General features: G+C 42.6%; 1 protein-coding gene across 2 annotated transcripts in view; it reads left to right on the top strand.

The window, feature by feature from the left end:
* Positions 1 to 16496, top strand: part of NELL1 (neural EGFL like 1) — a 1051740-nt gene that overhangs the window by 99365 nt on the left and 935879 nt on the right. For both annotated transcript variants that reach the window (XM_061406202.1, XM_061406204.1), the window contains exon 3: positions 9894 to 10044. In XM_061406202.1, coding sequence (XP_061262186.1) covers positions 9894 to 10044 — 151 coding nt within the window. The remainder of the gene's footprint in view (positions 1 to 9893; positions 10045 to 16496) is intronic.

Genomic DNA, 16496 nt, shown 5'->3' with positions numbered 1-16496 from the left:
AGTCTTTTCCAATGAGTCAACTCTTCACATGAGGTGGCCAAAGTACTGGAGTTTCAGCTTTAGCATCATTCCTTCCAAAGAAATTCCAGGGCTGATCTCCTTCAGAATGGACTGGTTGGATCTCCTTGCACTCGCAAGAGTCTTCTCCAACACCACAGTTCAGAAGCATCAATTCTTCGGTGCTCAGCCTTCTTCACAGTCCAACTCTCACATCCATACATGACCACTGGAAAAACCATAGCCTTGACCAGACGAACCTTTCTTGGCAAAGTAATGTCTCTGCTTTTGAATATGCTATCTAGGTTGGTCATAACTTTCCTTCCAAGGAGTAAGTGTCTTTTAATTCCATGGCTGCAGTCACCATCTGCAGTGATTTTGGAGCCCAGAAAAATAAAGTCTGACACTGTTTCTACTGTTTCCCCATCTATTTCCCATGAAGTGATGGGACCGGATGCCATGATCTTTGTTTTCTGAATGTTGAGCTTTAAACCAACATTTTCACTCTGTTCTTTCACTTTCATCAAGAGGCTTTTGAGTTCCTCTTCACTTTCTGCCATAAGGGTGGTGTCATCTGCATATCTGAGGTTATTGATATTTCTCCCGGCAATCTTGATTCCAGCTTGTGTTTCTTCCCATCCAGCATTTCTCATGATGTACTCTGGATATAAGTTAAATAAGCATGGTGACAATATACAGCCTTGACGTACTCCTTTTCCTATTTGGAACCAGTCTGTTGTTCCATGTCCCGTTCTAACTGTTGCTTCCTGACCTGCATACAAATTTCTCAAGAGACAGATCAGGTGGTCTGGTATTCTCATTTCTTTCAAAATTTTCCACAGTTTATTGTGATCCACACAGTCAAAGGCTTTGGCATAGTCAATAAAGCAGAAATAGATGTTTTTCTGAAACTCTCTTGCTTTTTCCATGATCCAGCAGATGTTGGCAATTTGATCTCTGGTTCCTCTCCTTTTCTAAAACCAGCTTGAACATCAGGAAGTTCACGGTTCACATATTGCTGAAGCCTGGTTTGGAGAATTTTGAGCATTACTTGACTGGTGTGTGAGATGAGTGCAATTGTGCGGTAGTTTGAGCATTCTTTGGCATTGCCTTTCTTTGGGATTGGAATGAAAACTGCCCTTTTCCAGTCCTGTGGCCACTGCTGAGTTTTCCAAATTTGCTGGCATATTGAGTGTAGCACTTTCACAGCATCATCTTCTAGGATTTGAAATAGCTCAACTGGAATTCCATCACCTCTACTAGCTTTGTTCGTAGTGATGCTTTCTAAGGCTACTTGACTTCACATTCCAAGATGTCTGGCTCTAGGTCAGTGACCACACCATCGTGATTATCTGGGTCATGAAGATCTTTTTTGTACAGTTCTTCTGTGTATTCTTGCCATCTCTTCTTAATATCGTCTGCTTCTGTTCTATACCATTTCTGTCCTTTATCGAGCTCATCTTTGCATGAAATGTTCCTTTGGTATCTCTGATTTTCTTGAAGAGATCTCTAGTCTTTCCCATTCTGTTGTTTTCCTCTATTTCTTTGCACTGATCGCTGAAGAAGGCTTTCTTATCTCTTCTTGCTATTCTTTGGAAATCTGCATTCAGATGCTTATATCTTTCCTTTTCTCCTTTGCTTTTTGTTTCTCTTCTTTTCACAGCTATTTGTAAGGCCTCCCCAGACAGCCATTTTGCTTTTTTGCATTTCTTTTCCATGGGGATGGTCTTGATCCCTGTCTCCTGTACAATGTCATGAACCTCTGTCCATAGTTCATCAGGCACTCTATCTATCAGATCTAGGCCCTGAAATCTATTTCTCACTTCCACTGTATAATCATAAGGGATTTGATTTAGGTCATACCTGAATGGTCTAGTGGTTTTCCCTACTTTCTTCAATTTAGGTCTGAATTTGGCAATAAGGAGTTCATGGTCTGAGCCACAGTCAGCTCCTGGTCTTGTTTTTGCTGACTGTATAGAGCTTCTCCATCTTTGGCTGCAAAGAACATAATCAACCTGATTTTGGTGTTGACCATCTGGTGATGTCCATGTGTAGAGTTTTCTCTTGTGTTGTTGGAAGAGGGTGTTTGTTATGACGAGTGCATTTTCTTGGCAAAACTCTATTAGTCTTTGCCCTGCTTCATTCTGTATTCCAAGGCCAAATTTGCCTGTTACTCCAAGTGTTTCTTGACTTCCTACTTTTGCATTCCAGTCCCTTATAATGAAAAGGACATCTTTTTTGGGTGTTAGTTCTAAAAGGTCTTGTAGGTCTTCACAGAACCATTCAACTTCAGCTTCTTCAGCATTACTGGTTGGGGTATAGACTTGGATTACTGTGATATTGAATGGTTTGCCTTGGAAACGAACAGAGATCATTCTGTCATTTTTGAGATTGCATCCAAGTACTGCATTTCGGACTCTCTTGTTGACCATGATGGCTACTCCATTTCTTCTGAGGGATTCCTGCCCGCAGTAGTAGATATAATGGTCATCTGAGTTAAATTCACCCATTCCAGTCCATTTCAGTTCGCTGATTCCTAGAATGTCGACATTCACTCTTGCCATCTCTTGTTTGACCACTTCCGATTTGCCTTGATTCATGGACCTGACGTTCCAGGTTCCTATGCAATATTGCTCTTTACAGCATCGGACCTTGCTTCTATCACCAGTCACATCCACAGCTGGGTATTGTTTTTGCTTTGGCTCCATCCCTTCATTCTTTCTGGAGTTATTTCTCCACTGATCTCCAGTAGCATATTGGGCACATACTGACCTGGGGAGTTTCTCTTTCAGTATCCTATCATTTTGCCTTTTCATACTGTTCATGGGGTTCTCAAAGCAAGAATACTGAAGTGGTTTGCCATTCCCTTCTCCAGTGGGCCACATGCTGTCAGATCTCTTGACCATGACCCGCCCGTCTTGGGTAGCCTCATGGGCATGGCTTAGGTTCATTGAGTTAGACAAGGCTGTGGTCCTAGTGTGATTAGATTGACTAGTTTTCTGTGAGTATGGTTTCAGTGTGTTTGCCCTCTGATGCCCACTTGCAACACCTACTGTCTTACTTGGGTTTCTCTTACCTTGGGCATGGGGTATCTCTTCATGGCTGCTCCAGCAAAGCACAGCCATTGCTCCTTACCTTGGACGAGGGGTATCTCCTCACCACCGCCCTTCCTGACCTTCAATGTGGGATAGCTCCTGTAGGCCCTCCTGTGCCCATGGGGAAGCAGGAACCGAGAGTTGCTAGGGTTCAGGTGGGGTGAGGGGAGAAGGCTGGGCTAACCCACCGGGTTCCTGGGTTATGCGTTGGTCCTGTAGTCAGTCTTTCAGTCTCCTCTCTAATGCTGTGGCTACATGGACAGTATCTGAGGTTATTAAAGAGGTTCAGCAGATAGGAGGTACCTGGTACCAGGGTGCTTCCTCTTAATGCGGAGACTTGTGCAAATATGCCTGGCCACAGCTGTAGTTCACCAGTTAATTCAGTGAGTACCAATGGGTGCTATTAATGTTTCTGAGAGAGAGAGTAGAGGTGGGACCAGAACGGGTGTCAGAGATGGATGTCAGATTTGGGGATGACAGAGCTGCCATTCTGAAGGGGGCTGTTGTACATTATGACTTGGTCCTCCCACCCCCTTCTGTTTGTAAGTGATACTCTCATTCAGTCCTTTTTATCTACATTCAACATACTTATGGTCCACTTATTGGGTATATGGTTAGCACATTTCAAAGATTTCTAAATTTTTATCTATATTTAACACGTCTATGAGTTTATCCCAGATTGGGAAGATCCTCTGGAGAAGGGCATGGCAACCCACTCCAGTATTCTTGCCTGGTGAATCCCATGGACAGAGGAGCCCCGAGGGCTACAGTCCATGGGGTCACAAAGAGTTGGACACAACTGAGCGACTAACACACACACACACACACACACACACGCACGAGTTTTATAAATTCCACTTATTTTTCTTGTTCTTTTAAGAAGAACTGAATGTTCTCAAATAATGCAGCAAACCCACATTGTAGTGGTTCCATACATATAGAAGTATAATATTCATGATAGGTTCTCATTAACTGGTTTTCATCAGTTGCCCTTTTAACTCTAGGGGAAAAAAAGCAGGCTACTGCAAACATAGGTGACATACATTGTTTTCAGAAATTGATCACAGTGTTGATCGTTGTCTTGGAAAATTGGCAGAAAAATTATAGAACCTGGGTTTTTTATAGATGGGAAATGTCCTCAGTACCATCTTGCTATGTGACTTAGGAGCAGGGGAAACTGATTCACAGAACTGTTGAACTAGGAAACAACTTGGAGACCATGGAGTTCAATTGTTTAAATTTTAAGATATGGTGTGTGAGGATCAGAGAGGTCAAGTGTCTTATCTAAGATCACACAGCCTAGTTATCTGCAGAACTTAGTCTTTAGTTCTTTGAAACCTGGTCCAATTATTATTGTAAAAGGAGTAGGATTTCTTATATTTTTTAGTGGCTGAAGTATGGTAAACATTTATTTGAAATAGCTTTTTTTTTTTGAAAATGAAAATGTACATAAAATCTCAATTTATCAAAGTAGATGTTTCTTTTTTTTCCTTCACATTTCACTCTGAGTGCTAATGGGATCTCTTTACTTCAACATGCCAATCATTTACAATGATAAATGAGAAAAGCCGGTAAAAGACATATTCAGCTTTCTAGGAGGGGTGGGCTGGATTAGTGCATTAGCTGGAGTGTCCTACAAAGAGGAATAGGCTGAAATGGCACTGGAAATCATTTTAATTTGATAGTCACTTAAGAAGTACTCATTTGTCTGCTAGTTGTCTGAAGGTATCATGCTATTTTCTGACTGTAATATTTGTGGTTACTTGAAGTAATGATGCAAACAATATAAATGACATAAACGGGAAATTTACAGAAATGTATGTTTCCATAAATATAACAGGAAAGCAACATTTCTGACTTTGCTGTGAATGACCCCATTGTTTGCCTGGTGATGCTCTGTTCCCACCACCTCCATGCACATCATTGCTCTGGGTTTAGGGCAGCCAAGAGTGGAGAAGAGACTTGTTTGATACTGTATGATCTCACTTATGTGCAATTTAAAAACAATACAAATGAACACACATGCAAAATGGAAACAAACTCAGATTTAGGGGCTTCACTTGTGGCTCACTGATAAAGAACCTGCCTGCCGCCAATGCAGGAGATGTGGGTTGGATCCTGGGTCAGGATAATCCCCTGGAGGAGAAACTGGCAACCCTTTCCAGTGTTCTTGCCTGGAGAATCCCATGGACAGGGGAGCCTGGCAGGCTGCAGTCCGTGGGGTCACAAAGAGTCAGATCTGACTTAGCAACTATGCAGATACACGATGGAAAGTACATTAGCAAATTAATTCAATAATCTTGATTGAATGCCTGTTTCTGGCCAGCCACTAAGAACTGTGGATGCAACAGGGAATAAATAAGTATGTCTGCACTCCTGATGCTTACAGTTGAGGGAGGAAAGAAGGGAAGTAAAGTAAGAAACATGGAACAAGGTTATGATAAGTGATATAAGGAAATAATTGATCACAGTACATGATAGGTGGGGAAATCACCAAAGTGGCGGATAAGACATTAATGGGGGCTTCGTTGGAGGGAGTGGCCAAGAGGTTGTCTATGCAGTGAGAGCTGGACAAGGGAGAGGTAGGCAAGAGTTAATTTGTATGTGGCCGTGCAGGCCATGCTGAGGAGCCTGATGTTACCCTGAGCGATGGGAAGCCACTGGAAGGTTTTATGCAGCAGATGGAAGGGACCCTGACTTCTGTTTTAAGAAGGGCACTTGGGCTGCTGTGTGGGTGACGGAGGAGGGGAGGCAGCGTGGAGACCTTGAGGATGCTATTGGAGAGATGATGGCAGCTTGAACAAAAGTTTAAGAGTGGGGCCAGGAAGAAATAAACAGATGCTAGCTGCCGGAGCCCTCATGATACGTTCTTGGATTGAATATGGAGGGTGGAGAAAAAGAAAAAATCAAGGACAATTGCTAGTTTTTTGACCTTAGGAAGTGGGTGGTTCCATTTGCCAAGACTGGGAACTTTAGGAGATAGTAGAGGGTCATTGGAGAGAAAAAGAGCTCAGTGGTGGATACAACTTGAAATGATATTCAATGTGCACATGGAGATCGTCAGGAGGCCATTGGATATACGAGTCTGTTACTTAAAGGAGAGGTTAGGGTTGCAGATATAAAATTTTTGGATCATTGGCTGTCAGATTTGATCATATCCCTCAGGGAAAATTGAGAGGTGAGGACACCCATAACTGGTCTGATATTCATCATTCCCCCAGTCGGCCTGCTGATTAATCATGGCTCTTTTTACACTGGGCCTAAGTTCAGAATCCTCTATGAGCTCTCTAGGCAGCACCACCAATCAGTTGAATCCTAACTGATGAGTAAAGAAGGAAGTAGCAAAAAGGAAAAAAATAAATCTAGATGTTAATCTCAACCAAGACTTTTTACCTGGCACTAAACTCTAAGTGAAAATGATTGCAAGGCTCTTTGCCCAGCAGTAATAATAATAAAAATAACATTAACAAACATTGGCTAATGGTCTCTAGTTTGCAGTGATTTATATATACATTTAATAGGTTTTGAATATCTTTATAGAAAGTCTTTATGGAAAGTCCTATCACTTCATGGCAAATAGATGGTGAAAAAGTAGAAACAGTGACAGATTTTATTTTCTTGGGCTCCAGAATCACTGCAAATGGTGACTGTAGCCATGAAATTAAAAGTCTCTTACTCCTTAGAAGGAAAGCTATGATCAACCTAGACAGTGTATTAAAAAGCAGAGATATCACTTTGCTGACAAAGGTCTGTCTAGTGAAAGCTATAGTTTTTCCACTAGTTATGTATGGATGTGAGAGTTGGACCATAAAGAATGCTGAGTGCTGAAGAAATGATGCTTTCAAATCATCAATCCTAAAGGAAATCAATCCTGAATGTTCATTGGAAGGACTGATGCTGAAGATCTGGTACATTGGCCACCTGATGTGTAGAGTTGATTCACTGGAAAAGACCCTGATGCTGGGAAAGATTGAGGGCAGGAGGAGAAGGGGACGACAGAGGATGCAGTGGTTGGATGGCATCACTGACACAATGGACGTGAGTTTGAGCGAATTCCAGGAGATAGTGAAGTCCATACCACAGTCCGTGGGGTCACAAAGAGTCTGACATAACTTAGCAGCTGAATAACAGCAACAGTGGATAGTCTTTCGCTAGAATTTTGTAAAAGGCATAGAAGCATTCCCTAAGTGACTCTTATGTCAGCCCTTGGCAGAAGCCTGACAGCATACCACTTAGTAGTAAAGCAGGGAAGGCCTTTCTTTAGGCAGGAAAACAAATGACACTCAGGTCGGTTTTCTGTGGGTAGAGTGTTCTGGGGTTGGGCCATTCCTTATAGAGGACCAGCCTGACTTCTGTGGATGTAAAAAGATTAGTCACAGCCTAAGAGTTGAGTTGGGTTGAGTTCAGTCGCTCAGTCGTACCTGACTCTTTGTGACCCCGTGGACTGCGGTACGCCAGGCTTCCCTGTCCATCACAAGCTCCCAGAGCTTACTCAAACTCACTATGCTTTATTCACTGGAGATTTTTAGGACTTAAGCCTGGGAGGCAGCACCTCAATTAACCCTGAGAAAACTGCTCCAAGGAGGCAAAGAGAGGGGCCAGGTTATGTAGAAATTTTGCAACAAAAGGTAGGAAGTTTGAAGTCAAAAGATTATTTTAAATTAAAGAAAACCAGGTACCCCAAGTTAAAGAATTTAGTGCTTTTCTATGTATGGAAAGATGCAAGTGTCTGGGCTCCCTGAAGTCATTCCTACGCACCTCACGTATCTGTGGGCCAGTATACTGTTTTCACATCTCGAGTTTCCTCAGGGGAAACTGTGGGGAGTGGCTGTAGTCTGATGGCTGCTATTAATAGCAGAGATTCTTCCCTTCCTGAGTTCCCTCACCTGCTCACCCGCTTCCGGTTCACCTTCCGAAGGGCTCACAGGCTCACCTTCTGTGGTGGCCGCAATTGCTGTTGGCTGTGCACGCTTTGTGTACTGACATGGCAGGAAATAATTAATTTCTCACTTGCCACCATCTGTAGCCTAGACTCCTACATCTGGAAGACCATGTTCTTTTCTGTGCTGCAAACTTGAAATGGCAATGTGTAGGATTATAGGCGATGTAGCTGGCGGGGACTGTGAGGAATCACCTAGTCCATCCCCCTCATTTTGCAGTTGAGAAGACTGAGGCCCAAGATCAAGAATTTGAGGATTTCTTTTTGTTTAAAAACCACTCTTTAGAATGAGGTGGTTCAAAGTCCTAATACGAGTCTGTGATATTGCTTGGGCGACATGGCCTTTGTAGTTCTATGCTTTTCTTTTCTTTTTAAAAACTCTTCATGCAATTTTTGAAAGGCTGCTTCCCATTTACAGTTCCCACAGAATCGTGGGTATATTCTCGTGTTGCACAGGACATTCTCGAGCCTATATTACACCGCGCAGTTTATGCCTCCCCTCCCCCACCGCGTATGGTCACTCCCCCTCCCCTCTCTCCTCTGGTGACCGCTAGTTGATTCCCCATCTGTGAGTCTGCTCCTTTCTTTGTTATGTTCACTAGATTATTGTATTTTTTAGATTCCACATATGTGATATCATATAGTATTTGTCTTTTCTCAGTCTGGATTATTTTACTTAGCATAATGCCCAGGTCCATTCATGTTTCTGCAAATGGAAGTATTTCATTCTATTTTTGTGGCTGAGTAGGATTCCATTATATGTATACCACAGCTTCTTTACCCATTCGTATGTTGATGGACACTTGGGTTGTTTCCTGTATCTTGGCTATTGTACATAATGCAGTTCTATAATATGTTTTTTAAGGGTTCCTCAGGCAGTCCTAGAGAAATAACCAAGAGTTACCATACGTATCACCCTATCGCTTGCAGAGGACATTGGCAGGTCATGAGAGAAGTCCACCAATCCTCTGAATACTTTTTCTCTAATTCCAGTCCCTTGGTGCCCACTTCCTGGTTCCAGAAAGTATAGTGTAAAATAGTGGTGTGACACCCAGTTTTATCATGACAAGGGTGAGTCTGAGTATGAAACCATGAGGGATCTCTCTCATTATGCGGATGTTGCAGAAAGAAGGATTCCTGTCTAGGAGCAGGATTCTCCGAACTCACACACCTCTAGACCTGTTGAATTGGCCTCAACTTTAATAAATATTTCATGAGAACGGTCATCCACTGGATGTGTACAGAAATTCCAGGCACGTTGATGGATCCTGAGCATGCCTTGTATTTATTCTTTTAGCAAAAGCACAGTTGTCTGGCATTATTTGCTCTAGTAAATCTCTCCTGGTCATAAAGCGAGGACATATTTCCCTAGATGTGTGTGTGAGAGATAGAAGCTGAGGCCACGGGAAAAGGGAAATGAGAGCCTGCTGAGTGGCACTGGATCCTATTAGACTCAGGATTTTCTGAATTTTGAACCCCATTGATCTGACTGCCTCTCACCCTATTTTCAGCAACCTAATCTGTCTGCAGCAGGCCAAATTGCTCCATGTCCCATCAAAATCGCTGTCAGAAAAATCACTGACTGGCCAACTGTGGACTTGTCAAAGTGACAAGTGGGCATGATGGCCGGGACAGCATTTCCAGGCTTTGCCTTGAGTGCAGGCAGCCATGTGGAGTGGTGGGCGGCAGCTGAAAATGGAAACTATTGACAAGAAGGGCAAAGGGGAAAGGTACCCTGGATCCTCCGGACAAGGCATTTTTAACTGTGTGTCTTTCTTCCTTTTCTCTCTTGTCTTCCCTCTCCTCTTTTCCCATCTGTATTTCTTCTTAACTTCCCCTTCTCCTCCTCCTTGACCCCTTAGATGCAGAAAGAGAGATCCACGCAGCCCCTCATGTGAGTGAGAAATTAATTCAGCTGTTCCGGAATAAGAGTGAGTTCACCTTTCTAGCCACTGTGCAGCAGAAGCCATCCACGTCAGGAGTGATCCTGTCCATTCGAGAACTGGAACACAGGTAAGAAAGCACAGTCTACTTCTCAAGATCTACCTGGAATTCATGCACTACACAAAATGTAAAGGGTGCAACTCCAGGAAAATGTTTGGCTGGATGAAACCTTGCGGCTGTTGAACACGTTTGTGGACTTAATTTGCGTTAAGAATTTACTTTGGGTGAAGTGGCTTTCTTGTTTGCTCTCTGAGGACCACTCACCTATTTTGTATCTCCTGATAGACTTCGCTCATATAAAACCACATTCTATCCATCAGGTTTAGGTCACCAAGTTAAGTGGTTATATTTACCAGCAACCTCCAATAGGCCTTCATTGTGTTTATTTTATAGGAACTGTGCTTGACACTGGGAATATTAAGATGAATAGTATAGATTATTCTAAGGATCACATCACAGAAGTTAGTAGGGAAGGTGGACAAATGAATGTCGTGAAGAAGTGCTGGAAACTTGTGTTTCGGGGATAAAAGTAGTTGCTGTCAGTTCTACTAAGTTTTGTCTTAAGCCAAGAAAGGATGATGGTTGATAAGGAAATCAAGTGAGTAGATATTTGGCAGGCTGTATAGGAGGGAGTACAGAATAGGAACAAAAGCATTCCAGAAAGAGGTTGTCATGATCTGAGATGGAACAGGTAAGTGGTTTACAGGTAAGTGTGTGTGGGGAAGGGGTGAGATGTGTGGGGTAGTCAGCGATGGATGGTGTTACAGAAGCAGACAGAAAGTCGGATCCTTTCAAAACTTTGATGCCATGTCACAAAACTTGGATTAAAGACCCCGTAGATAATGGGAAGCCATATAAGGGTTTTCATTTTGAAAGGTCCCTCTGTTAGGGAATTTGAAGTAATTAGATAATCTAAGACAAGGTATAAGGGCCTCTCTGGGATGTACTGGTAAGCTGGAGCAAAGCAGGAGAGGGGAGAAAGAGTGTGTCCACAAGCCTCTGTTCCCCGAGAGCCCCTTCTCTTGGCCCCCATAAGTGTGCCGAACCAGAAGCGTGCTCCCCAGACCAGAGCCCCTGGACAGGCAAGTAGGCCTCTTTCTCTAAAAGACTGGGGGTATGTTTCAGTCTGCTGTATATGCAGTGCCCTGGAAGTGGTAACCTGCCAAGCACTATCTCTTCGACTGTTACAGTTCCATGGGATCCAGGAGCTTGGCTCCACGGTTAGGCAATGAAAGGTGTCCCTTGGGTGATGGCTGTTAAAAAAAAAACAAACAAGCCAACAAACAAACCCAGGGCACTGGAGAGTGCAAAAGTTCTCTTTATGCTGACCCTGGAGTTCACAGACGCAGAACTCCAAGATGGTGTGGCTGCCTGTCTTCCTCCCGGAGAGTGTTATGGCAGCGCCCTGAATATGTCTGTTAGATTAGATGCCTTCCCCTCAAGCCAATGCTTTACTGTAAGCAAATGAGCTGCCTCTGACCTGCCTGCCCCTGCCAGGTGGGTGGGTGAGCTCTTTCTCGTATCATTATAGTCTTGAGGGTCCTGGGAACAGGACTCCCTTTGGTTTTCAAAGCCAAGTGTTGTGGGAGGCTTGTCTCTTAGGTGTAGGTTTCAAGAACTGGGGTCCCTGTTGTGGAGTTCAAACTCTTTGCCCCTTAAACAGAAGTTCTAGGTTTTGAATTCCTCCTGACTGTGGGTCTCTGAATGAGGGTGGGGTTTACGGTAAGATTATGTCCCACCCTCTCTTATCTGCTTCAATGTAGATTTTTTTTATTCTCATTTGCCCACATCCCTAGCCAGTCTTTAGGTTTTCTCCAGAGGTAATTGTTCCATTGGTAGCTGTAGACTCAGTGTGTCCATGGGAGAGGTGTGTTCAGGATCTTAAGTCACCATCTTGGATTGGAACCTCCCTGCCACTTTTAATGTAATACCAGCTTTATATTAATCCTCTGAAAATACTTACGAAGCACCTACTCTGTTCTAGGTGATATGCAACTTTTTGTGGGGAAATGAAAGAAACAATGTCTAAGAGTTTGGTGTGGGAAGCAGGGCATGACCACACAAAACACTAAGAAATAAAAAAGAGCTGTTAATAGAAAAGTATTCCATTGGAGTTAAAAGGCAGTGTGTAGCTAATTTCAAAATTATGTGGCTCCCCCACACTGATTCTGTGCCCCCTCCTCCCCTAGTGGACAGTGGTCGGGGAACACTGGAATCCCCAAGCCCCTCTAACAGTCACTGCCCAGGCAGAGAGTGGCAAGAATTACTGCGCAGGGGATGCGGGAAGGGCAGGTGGGCCCTGGGCACCAGGGAGCAGCCAAGCCAGTGGCTGAGAACTGGTCTCAGGGAGGTGGCAGGTGGTGGGGGGCAGGGCTGCACGTGAACAGAGCCTGCCCAGGGTGTGCTCCACTGTCCCCCCAGACCTCACTTAGGAAATGCAGTCAAAGGTAGAATTACTAAGAATTTCAAGATGGTGACTGCAGACTATTAAACCAGAAGCATGGGGCCCTTCTGAGGGCAGAATCCTGTGCAGATATACTGGACACCTGCCCATGAAGCCGGCCCTACCTTGACCTCACAGCAGACACGGTGCCACCCTCCCCGACCCCCTCAGATCTCTTGTGTAGGTTTGGTGTGCCCTTCACCTGGCTTTGATGGACTCTGTTGCCAAAGGTTAGCACCTAACAACTTGCCTCAGAGCACTGGACATCAGCTTCTGTAGCCTCTTCATCCTATTGGACTCAGAGTGGAAGTGTCTGGGAGTTTGTTTCCTCCCCAGGCAGCCTGAAGTCAGTGACTGACTCATGAGTGTGGAGTAAGGAAGCCTAGTCCCTTGGCCTTGGATGCCTGGAGACCAGTCAGGCTCTGAGGCTTCATTCATTCCCCAGAGCGACCACGAAACAGGCCGAGGCTGCGACTTCCTGTTTTACTCCCTCCCTCTCCTGGAAGCACTTCTTTAATAGATCACTTGCTCTTACATTCTCATGTCAGAGTCTATGCTGGGGAACCAGAGTTCAGTAAACCTTCCTTGTACTACTTTTTGATATGTCAACCTAGATAGGCCCACTGAGGCCAAAAATAACGGAAAGGTGTTAGGTTCAGTGAATTCGGTATATTAAGTTGGTGGTTAAGGAAGATGACCTAGAGGGGAGACTCCTGAAACAGGTTGAGTTTTGCAGGCAAGGGAAAGGGAAGGTACCGAAGTAGGGAGAACAGTGTGGGCCGTCTCACAGGGGAGAAATTAAGGAAACAGAATTCTTTTTTTTGTGTGTGTGTGAAGAGAAAAGAGCAGAGAATAGACCAATTTGGCTGGAGTCGAGGGTCTTTTCATGCACATTTCCAGCAGAGGTGAGGATCAACTGTTCTGTCTCTTTTCACTGGTTAAATTTGTCCTCAGCCTCAGAGGGATGTGATGGACCCTGAGCCTTCAGTGAGGATGCTGCCAGCAGTACAGTGAGCTGGCTGTTTCTGGGTCAGCCTGGAGAAAGCAAGCTGGCGTAGGTATTGGTGAACAGGTATGGTTAGAGTCCCTGTGTTCTGTAGGTTGGGAGAAAGCACAGGTTTCTTATTGCCCAAGGGTGGAGATGTCAAGCCAGTCTCAGCTTCACAGACATGGGAAGGTCATGTCCTTGCCTCAGCTTAGGGGTTGGGTGTGAGGGCCTCCTCTGCTTGAGGGCCATATAAATGTCCAGAAATAGAATGTATGGTGTCTTCAAATGCTTCTCAGTGGAACCAGAGAGCTTCCCAAAGCAGGTGAGAAGTGAGTGGAATGGCAGCCGATATAGGAGAGCTCCAGAGTCAGACGTCGTGGAGCTGGGAGTTTGACTTTTAGTTTCGCCATACCTGCCATGGAATGTCTTGGAACCTCAATTTCCTTGTCTGTAAATGGGGATAATCATCTACTTTGCAGGGTTGTGGTAAGCATGGAAAAAGAGTGTGTGTTAAGTGCACAACTCTTAAAAAATATATTTCCTTTCTTTGTCTAATCCTAAGTCTTGAAACACTATTTTATGGGTTTCTCTTTTGGAATCTAAAAAAAAAATCCATATCTTAAGAAAGGTTTTGAAAACCCTTTTGGTGTTATCATGTAGAGTCATCTGAGGCTACCTTTTCTTACTTTCTGGAAGGTTTCTAATAGAACCTGAGGATCACTGAATGGAAATCATATATCCATTTTTCATTGTAATAGGAAAACCTCAGGTCTTGACTCAAACAAAATAAATGAGGAAATATAAAACATTCCCCTCCACTTAATTCTACGGTGCCTTCCTCCATGTTTGTTTAGTCGTATCAAGGGGAAGTATTACTATAAAGGATTAACTCTGAATCTGTAATGCACTTGGCGTTAGGTAATAAAGATCTGGTTTTCATTACCTCCCATAGAAATCTCACACCTCTTAGCTGTCACTCCACCATCTCCTCATCATTCCCTCAGCCTTTGGCAATAGCCTTCTGTCTCTATGGATTTGCCTATTTGGACATTTTATATAAATGGCATCATACAATATGTGGTCCTTTGTAGCTGGCTTCTTTTATTAGAATGTTTTCCAAGTTCTTCCATGTTGGCAGTGTGGGCCAGTAGTTCGTTTCATTTTATTGCAGAATAATATTGCGTTGTTTGGATACCTTTTATTTATCCATTCATCAATTGATGGGGCATTGGAGTTGTTCCCTCTTTTTGGCTATTATGAATAATGCTGCAATGAGCTTTCCTGTACAAATTTTTGTGTGGACACATATTTTTATTCTCTTGGTATTAACCAGGAGTAGACTTGCTGAATCAAGTACTCACTATGTTTACCTGTTTTGTGGAATTGTCAGACTGTCTTTCAAAGTGCCTGCACCATTTTACATTTCTACCAGCAGTGTATGAGAGTTCCAATTTCTCCACATTCTTGTTAATGCTCGTTATTATCTTTTTGATATGGTCATCCTAGTAGATGTGAAGTGATAGTGCACTGTGACTTGTTATTAACTGGAGTACAGTTACTTTACAATGTTATGTTTCTGTTGTATGCAAAGTAAATCAGCTGGACATATACATATATCCCCCCTTTTTTTTTGGATTTCCTTCCCATTTCGGTAACCACTGAGAATTGTTGAGTATTGGTCCCTTTGCTATACATTTAGATTTTCCTGATGGCAGATAATGTTGAGTATCTTTTCAGGTACTTACTGGCTGCTATATATGCTATATATATATATCCTCTTTGGAAAATTGTCTATTCAGAGCATTTGTCCATGTCTAATTGGGTTGTTTGTCTTCATGCTTCTGTATTAGTTATTTTATAGATACAAGTCCCTTATAACATATGGTTTATAGATTCCCGCCCCCAATTCTGTAGATTCTATCATTTTCTTCATGATATACTTGGAGGCAAAAAAGTTGTTAAATCTGATGTTCAGTTTTTCTTTTGTTGCTTGTACTTCTTTTTGAAGAAACCATTGCCTAATCCTGAGTCTGAAGATTTACTGCATATGATTTCTTTAAAGAGTTTTATAGGCTTAATACTTAGATCTTGGATAGATTTTGAGCCCGTTTTCTCTGTGGTGTGAGGTAGTGGTCCAACTTGATGTTTTGTATGTGGATAGCCAGTTGTCCCTGCACCGTTTGTTGAAGACCAGTGAATTTTCTTGGTAACCTTGTTGAAGATCAATTGCACATAAATATGATGGTTTATTTCTGGAGTCTCAAATTCTATTCCATTGATATATATGTCTGTTCTTATGCCAGGACTGTTTTGATTATTTGGCTTTGTGTTAAGTTTTGAAATCGATAAATGTGAGTCCTGCAACTTTGTTTTTTCATTTTCAAGATTGTTTTGGCTGTTTCAGTTCTCTTAAATTTCCATTTGAGTATTACAACCAGCTTTTCAATTTCTGCAAAAATATCAGCTGAACTTTGAAAGGGATTGCACTGAATCTATAGATCGGTGTGGGAGGGTATTGCCATCTGAACAACATTAAGTCAACTGATCCATTGACCTAAAATGTCTTTCCATTTATTTAGGTGGTGTTTATTTTTTTCCAACAGTGTTTTGTAGTTTCAGAGTATAAGTTTTGCATGACTTTTGTTAATGTTTTAAAAAAATGATTATTAAATATTCTTTTTGATGCTGTTGTAAATGTAATGACTAATTTCATGTCTGCTCATTGCTACTTTATAGAAATTCAAATTGATCTTTGCATATTAATCTTGTATCCTGCAGCTTTGCTGATTTATTCTAATAATTTTTTAAAGAATTTCTTAAATTTTTACTTAAAAGATCAAATCATCTACAAGTAGTTTTATTTCTGTCTTATCTGAATGTATTTTATTTTCTTGACTAATTGCTCTGAGTAGAACTTCCAGTACAATGTTGACTAGAAGTGATAGGAACAGATAGTCTTGTTTCTGATCTTAAGGAGGAAAGCGTTCAATTTTTCACTATGAAGTGTGATGTTAGTTGTAGATTTTCTTCGATGCTTTTAACCAGGTTGAAGAAATTTCCTTTTGCTCCTAACATGCTTTTATCAGGTTG

This window comes from Bos javanicus, chromosome 29 (assembly GCF_032452875.1).
Source record: "Bos javanicus breed banteng chromosome 29, ARS-OSU_banteng_1.0, whole genome shotgun sequence".
NCBI classification, from domain to species: Eukaryota; Metazoa; Chordata; class Mammalia; order Artiodactyla; family Bovidae; genus Bos; species Bos javanicus.
This window is presented reverse-complemented; position numbering and strand designations above follow the sequence as displayed.